The 8,071-nt window shown below is 26.6% G+C and overlaps 1 protein-coding gene across 1 annotated transcript; it reads right to left on the bottom strand.

The window, feature by feature from the left end:
* Window positions 1-20: 20 nt before the first annotated feature.
* LOC117171574 lies at window positions 21-7,746 on the bottom strand. The gene is made up of 4 exons (XM_033359015.1): window positions 7,643-7,746; window positions 7,150-7,521; window positions 6,798-7,032; window positions 21-203 (listed from the first exon to the last, which is right to left on the bottom strand). Exons 1-4 carry the CDS (start codon window positions 7,680-7,682, stop codon window positions 65-67), a joined length of 786 nt encoding a protein of 261 aa, XP_033214906.1. The 5' UTR covers window positions 7,683-7,746; the 3' UTR covers window positions 21-64.
* Between the last annotated feature and the right edge of the window lie 325 nt (window positions 7,747-8,071).

Genomic DNA, 8,071 nt, shown 5'->3' with positions numbered 1-8,071 from the left:
TATTTAAAACAGTTGTATATTCAAAATAAAAAACGAATATATTTTGATAGAATTAGTGAACTCTTTAACGCCAGTCTGGAACCTTGGAGAGACAATGATGGACTCTTTCCAAACTGTAGATCGATTCATAGGACTTCTTAAGATGTGAATTTCTGCAGTGCCTTATTGGGTCAAGTTGACATCTTATTCTCCTGTATAAGTCACTGAAAAATAAAAAGTAAATAAATTTAAATTCCTGCCATTTATAAACATTGGATAAAGCAGATTCATGACGTACTACTGTCGGAAATGATCTTGTCGACTTTGAATATTACCCCCATAAGTATATTTTATAGCGTCCCAAAAAACTGCATAAGTGAAAAAATGGGTTTCGCGAGGTTTTGGCGCTGGGTATGATTTTTTTGCGTTTTTTAAAAATGCAAATTATTTTTAATGCATAAAATACTACTTTAGACTTCTAATAGATGGTTACGTAAATTGTTTGAACAATTTATTATTATTCTTAGCAATTTTCTCTTATCGAGATAGAATGTCCCGTTAGAAAAAAATTTCACTGTCGTTTAATTTTCAATTATATTGAGGTAATTGTTAATTATTGTCAACGAATATAATTGTTTAAGGAAATTATTTCTAAAATTGGTAATAATATTGATTGAATAATGCTAGAAATTGCGATTTTTTTTTAAATATTTTACTTGTCCACTTTTCACTTGGAGTGAGTTAATATTTAATTAAATTTATCAGAAATAATTGCTTAAACTAATTTGTAGTTTTTATAAATATCTTCTCCTACTGAAATGCTAAATAGATATGGTTTTTTACATACTCATCAGAGAAGGTACTACATTTAAGAAAAATTTGGCCCTCTCCCCGTTTTTGTTAAATGTCCACGTTTTAAGAGCCCCTAAATACAAAAAACAGGTTTTTACGAATGTGCCTGCATCTCTGTCTGTCTGTATGTCTGTCTGTTTCCACAATAACTTTTGAAAAAATTAATCTATTAGATTGGCCTTTGTCACACTCGTTTAGTGTCATAAGCTAAAGGTTAAGTTCATTAGCCAGCCATTTTTTAGAAAAATTCAAAAAGTGGGCACAATTTTAATATTTTCCAAACCACTTTTTTAAAAATTCAAAAATTATGTGTGCGGTTATTCATAGTATTCAAAAAGTTCAACAATTTATCCTAATGACTTTTTTCATCACACAAAAAATTATTAGAGTTATAGCATTTACAAAATTCCAAAAAACACATGAAAATGAACATTTTAAGCCAAATAACGCAAGATACGAAAAAAGTCAAAAAAAGAAGAATTTTTCTTTTTGAATGCCCTATAAGATTATCATAACAACTTTTTGAGTTTTCTTGGAAAATCAAAAATTCAAAATACGGTAAAAGATGAGCAGACAAAAATTGTGCAGTTTAAAAAGATCTACAAATTTGTTATTAATCACTTTTTGATAGGTTTCGTAGGTTTGGCTTCATCATGAAAAACATCATTACAGTAAAAAAAATCTGTCCGCTGCGTGGGCACATTCTCATCACAACTTTTGTCTTTCAATTTACAGAGAGCTGATATCAAAATATGTACAATGCCAAAATTTTATTTTACGCTTTGCAAAAAACTTCTTGTTGTAATTCAAAATAAAACTTTTACAAATCATTTATAAACCTAGTCCTCCCATCTAGATTGAGTACAGAGTAACAATCATTCACTTTAAACAATACCATACTATTTAAAAAATGATTCTTGTTGAGGTTCAATTATTATTTGTTCATAAATAAAGAATCAAAGAAAAACTAAAAATTTCAGAAAAAAGCAACCTTCTAGAATTACTCTGAGAAAATACAGTTATAAACAATAATCAATTGTTAAAATAATCACGTTTGTTAATTGGCATCAATTTTTACCTCACTGAGTGAAATGAGGACACAAAGTTTAAGAGTTTAGAAAAAACTGCAATTTTTTAACAATTATCTGAGAGAAGATAGTCATATATTTATTACTTTACTAAGTAAGAAGTGAGTATAAAGTTAGAAATTTCATAAGAAACGGCAAATGTCTAGCATTAATTAAAAAAAAGATAGTTATAAATAATTATAATGTGTTCAAATAAATATTTTTTGTAAATTTAATGAATAGTCAACTTGTTTCAAGTGAAAAGTAGACGAATAGTTGAATATTTCAGAAAATACCGAAAATGTCTGGGATAATGAAAATTCAATATTATTAACAATCATACTACATTTTGTACACGATTATTTTTTTTTAATTAATTAATTATTTACCTTTCTCTCATTAATCATAAATGGCGAAAAAATTGGCAAAACCTATTTTTTTCACGCATGTGGATTTCTTTGGATTTACAAAAACGTATTTTTTTGTTGTGAGAAAAACTGTATAATTTTTTTCAAAAGAAAAATTGGACTCATTTTTTTTTATCCGAATAAATTTCTGGGCGATATAGGTTATTCAATAGTAATAAAAACCTTTGATATTGAGTTTTTTCCCAAAATCATTATAAAATAAATGATAAATTTTCGACTGCTGATAAAGTAGAACGCCTTCTACATATGTTGGAATAAGGTGGATTCCCTTTTGACAAAATGTGACACATTATATTCTCTTTTTATCGAATTTCGATAAAATAGGAATTTCTTTCACGTATCAAAAGCATATGTATTTTACCGACTGATGTTAAGTAATTAAGGGATCATTATAAAGCATTCATCTCACTCCGAGTAGTCATCGCTTGTCTCAGGATCTAATCAGATAATAGTCGTACGAATAAATCATAATAAAACTTTATTTTTCATGACATTTTTGTTATCATAGTGTAAGATGTACTAACACGAAAAATTAGGGTTTAAAGAAAAATTTAATGTTAAAACAAATAATTAACTTTTTGTACAAATGATATGTAATTTTGGTTTGCTTTTAGGCCTTGAAAAAAGAAATGCCTGCCAAATTAGAGTTGATATTTACTTAACATATTTATAACGAAGAAACATTTTTGCATCTGCAAAACACCTAAAGAAATTTTTCCATAGGATTCAAATTAATAACGCTCAAATTGCTAATAACTGTTAGAACTGTAATCAGTAGAGTAAAGTTTGTAAATAATTGCAATTATGCAAAAAGTAAGGGATAGAAAGCAGAAACATTTCAAGAGGATATTCCGCATTAGATTCCCGAATATTCAATAATAATTTTAAAATATTATGAAAATTATTAAATAACTGCAACTATCAAGAATCAGGGAATATTACTGGTGGATTGGGGTTATAATTTAAAGTTTTATGAAGATTTCTGGTGTAAGTGTTTTAAATTTCTTCTGCGCTTATTCTATGTGAAGAAACTTTGGATTTATTTTTTTAAATGTACAAGGGTTGATTTTAGAAAATGTTTTAATGTTATTGTCTTTAAGGTTAAGGTAATGCTGAAATGCCGTCTGAAATCAAATGATTAAATTCATCTTACTTTATTCAGTCTTTTAAATCCATTTGGAATTTTTGTGAAATAATAAAAGTCTTTCTGAAATCTTTTTAATATATCCGAAACCTCTGCGAAATATTTGAATTCCTTGTAAAATCTTTATAAAATCTTTAGAATAATAATGCAACCTTTGTCAACTCCTCATGAAATCTTCGCGAAATATTTGAAACTTTTGTTAATATTTGTAAAATTATTTAAGTCAATCTTTAGGAAATCTTTGTAAAATCTTCGGGAAGTCATTAAAATCTTTATGTCTTTGTAATCTAAATGAAATCTTTGTGAAGTAATTGAAATCTTTCTGAGATCAATTTAGTTCATATTTGAAATATTTTTGACATAGTTCGTAATATTTTGTGAAATTATGGAAATCTTTGGAAAATCATTGAAATCTTTGTGGAATATTTAAAATTTATCTTAAAACTTTTAATAACATTTGAACTTTTTGTTCAATCTTTGAAATATATCTCAAAGCATTGTGAAATAACAGCAGTCTTTGTAGAATAATAGAAGTATTTGTGAAATCTCCTAAATACATCAAAAATCTTTGCAAATTATTTAAAAGCTTTGTAAATTTTTTATGAAATCTTTAGAAATTTTTTCCTAATATTCGAAAAATTTGGTAATATTTGTAAAATTGTCTAAATCTTTGTGAAATATTTTGTGAAATCTTGAGGAATTCTTAAAAAGCATTTGCGAAATATATGAAATATTTTTAAAATATTCGATAATGATTGTAAAATTAATCAAATCTTTAAGAAATGATTAAAGTTTTTGTGAACTCTCTAAAAATCTTTGCGAAATATTTGAAGTGTGTGTGTGTGTGTGTGTGTGTGTGTGTGTGTGTGTGTGTGTGTGTGTGTGTGTGTGTGTGTGTGTGTGTGTGTGTGTGTGTGTGTGTGTGTGTGTGTGTGTGTGTGTGTGTGTGTGTGTGTGTGTGTGTGTGTGTGTGTGTGTGTGTGTGTGTGTGTGTCAGGTATCCACAATCCAGAGAATCCAGAAAATCAGGGAATGCCAGAGAAAACCTGATAAAGTTAGGCAATTTTCGAAGAACTAAAGTTGAAATTAATTTTAATAGTATGGTTACAAATCGCAATTATTAGATTAGAAATTTAACTCTTGGTAAAGGATTGAAACTATTTTTTTGAAAATTTATTATTTATGGTTGGAGTCAACTATTTTTCGTAAATAATTAAAATCCTGTGTGGTTGCATTATCAAGTATCACGTTTTTTGTTATGAAATTATTCTTTTTGGTTAAAAATTCAAATACTTAGCCGAAAGTGGAAACAGTTTTTTTAACAATGAATTTATTTGGTTGATGATTCATCATTTTAGTTGAAAAACTGTTTTTTGTTGTTTTTTATGTTAAAAATTTGATTATTTTCTTGAAAATTTAATTATTTTGTTAAAAATTTTATTATTTTCTTGACAAATTATTTATTTTGTTGAAAATTCTGTTTCCTAGTTAAAAATTAATTTTTTAACTGAAAATTTACCTCGTAAATGTTTGGTTTACAAATTTATCTTCTAAAGTTGTAAATTTAAATATTTGGTTTGCACTTCGTGTAAATTATTAAAAATTCGAATTTCTGGGAGAATATTTAAGCTTCTTGATGACTGATTCCTCTTTTTGCTTTAAAATTCCTTTAAAATTCAGATATTTTAAAAAATTTATCTATTTTATTATAAATTTGTCTATTTTGCTAAAAAATTAACCTTATTGGTTGAAAATTGAACTTTTGCATTGAAAATTAGTTTTTTCTTAATTAGAATTTTTTAAACTGAAAACGTAACCGTTCAATTTTTTGTCGAAAATGGATAATTTTTTATAGATATTTAATCATCTTGATTGAAAATTACATTATTTTGTTTAAAATTTACGTTGATTTTATTGAAAATGATGTTTTTTACTACAAAATTTAATTAATCTATTTTTAATTAAAAATGTATCTGTTTTAGGTGAAAATTTATTTATTTGTTCACAAGCGTTTTTTTGTGGGAGAAAACTCTCATTCGTTCAGACTTCATCTTTTTGGTTAAAAAATAATTTATATGGTTCAAAATTGAAGTATTTGGTTGAAAATTCGTTTCTTTTTGGTTGACACTTTATGTTACTAACTGGAAGTTTTCTTCCTTTTTTTGTGAGAAAGTGATCTTTTTTGTCAGAACTGTAAGATTTTTCGTTAAAAAAGTTTTGGTTTGTAAAAAATTTAACTATTCTATTTTTTGTAAAAATAATTCATTTATTTAGTTAAAAATAAAATGTTTAGACACATTTTTTTTAACAGAAAATTCATCGTTTGGGTTCAAAATTCTATTTGGTCAGAAATTCATATTTTTTGTTAAAAATTAATCACTGTGGTAAAAAGTTAATTTCTTTAGCTGAAAATTCGTTTGTTTCCAGTTGAAAATTAGTTTTTTACACTGAAGATTTAAATATACAATTTTTTCTTGAACATTTTTATTTTCAGTTTAAAATTAGTTAATTTTGCTGAAAGCTCGTTTTTTATATTGTTTTAAATTTACTTTTCTTACTGTAAATTGAACTATTATAGTTTTGGTTTGTAAATTTATCTTTATTAGTTGAAAATTTATATATTTTATTGAGCCTATATATTTTTTAAAGAATATTTATCTTTTGAGTGTAGAATTATTTTGTTGAGAATTCATTTTTTTAATTGATTGTTTTAACTGTAAATTTAATTCTTCTATTTTTGAGCAAGAAATCATTTTCTGAATGAAAAAAAAACTATTCTGTTGAAAATTAGTTTTTTCTTTAGTTGAACATTTATTTTTCTAACATTTTAACTATTCTAATTTTGGTTGAAAGTTGATCTTTTTTAGATTAAAATTCAGGTACTTTTTTAAAAATGAGTCTTTCTTTGGCAGAAAATTAACCCTTTGGGTTGAAAATTTAACGAACTATTTGGTTAAAAATTATCTTTATGGTTCATAATCATTTATTCAGATTCATGATCTAATAATAGAAACAAGATTTTCTTTTTTATATTTAATAAATATATTTTTATTACTGTTTAATGCGAATAATATGTTTTCTATTATTTTTCCTTCTTTGACCATTTAAATAAAGCGCCAATTCCAATTTGAAGCGATGCATTTTCCCGCGAAATTTAAATAATGTAATTATTATTAATGGAGATAGACAATGCGATTTTTCAACCCTATTTCCAAATTCTTATAAATAATCATTGCTTTCTTAAAGCACATAAAGGTCGAGCATATTCTCATGATCGGGAGAATTTCCCCAACACTTAAACTCTTTAGAAAACTACCGAAAACTTACTTGCACTCTTTTTGACTAAAATTGATTGGAACATAAAGCAGAATATTGTTGTGAAAAGGGTCGTAGCATATTTCACTACATTCGTTACATATTTCCCCATCACAATCACAATTTTCTGCAATACGCCACAAACGCCGAGTACACTCTTCTGCGTAACATTTTGAAATATTTTGTGCAGCATTCCAAATGCATTCTCTATCCTCGTCGTGATAATAATGCCTATTGTATTCGTATCCTGGAAAAAAATCACGTATTAAACAATTAATATTTTTCTCTTTGTCTATAAAATTTGGATTTTATCTCATTTTTACTGCAGAGAATTAAAAAAAAATTTACTTCATTTTCTACTTACGAAGTTTTTGCTCAGTGCAGATATGACCCAGCATCACTTCTGTCATACTATTTTTTACTACTGGATCGGAATTGTCGAAACATCGAAGCATACTATCAGCCGCACTGTACAATAAATCTCTAAGATTCTCATTCTTGTTACATAAATTTTCAACTTGTTGATTTAAATAGTCAGTGTCGTTTTGTTTATAGGGAACTCTCAGGAGCAAATCTTCAGAAATTTCTTTAAAAATTGTTGCATATTTTTCCTGGATGTTAATAAATGTTGGAAGCAATCCCTTTTGGTTGTAAATTTTTCGAAATTGATTCAGTGATACTTGAAAAGTTGGGACTAGCACACGATTTCCGCGAGCCGAAATCCCAAAGATGAAACCTTTAAAATATTTACAAATGTAAAACTTACCTTTGTTTCATGTAATTAGTTAATATTACAATTTAATATTGTAATTTCTATGAAGAAATATTGGAAGAGAATTTAAAAATTAGGAACTCACCGAATATCAGTACAGAAAAAATAAATATGGGATTCTGCATTGTAGATTCGTCTCAAAAAGCGACACCAAACTGATGAAACATTCGAGAGTTTTGAAATATGGGTGGAACTGACTATCACTTTCCACATTTGATAACAGTATTACGAGTGTGAATGATGTCATATGACTCATTTTTTTGTTTCGATTTTATGGAAACGTAAATTAATCTTGCCGATAATGGAATTTGGGAAAATCTCAAAATCGAGGTCCCTAATTTTAAGAGAACACAACATTATAATGGACATCAAAACACTAATGTGGGGCATTTTATATTTTAGAAAACCCCCCACATTTTTGTATCGTACTTTTAAAATGAAAGGTCAAACCATCGACAACTAAAATTGAGTTATTGTGAATTCTCTTTCGTTAAAACTCATTCGACTTTAACAA

This window comes from Belonocnema kinseyi, chromosome 1 (assembly GCF_010883055.1).
Source record: "Belonocnema kinseyi isolate 2016_QV_RU_SX_M_011 chromosome 1, B_treatae_v1, whole genome shotgun sequence".
In the NCBI taxonomy this organism is placed as follows: domain Eukaryota; kingdom Metazoa; phylum Arthropoda; class Insecta; order Hymenoptera; family Cynipidae; genus Belonocnema; species Belonocnema kinseyi.
The sequence above is the reverse complement of the archived record's forward strand: the minus strand, read 5'-3'. Positions and strand labels throughout refer to the sequence as shown.

Excerpts from the sequence above, each read along its gene's own strand:
- LOC117171574 (XM_033359015.1), bottom strand. The coding sequence starts at position 7,682 with ATGCAGAATCCCATATTTATTTTTTCTGTACTGATATTCG. Across the intron at positions 7,522-7,642 it reads TTTTTCTGTACTGATATTCG|GTTTCATCTTTGGGATTTCG; the intron begins GTGAGTTCCTAA and ends AATATTTTAAAG. Across the intron at positions 204-6,797 it reads TTTAGTCAAAAAGAGTGCAA|TGACTTATACAGGAGAATAA; the intron begins GTAAGTTTTCGG and ends TTTATTTTTCAG.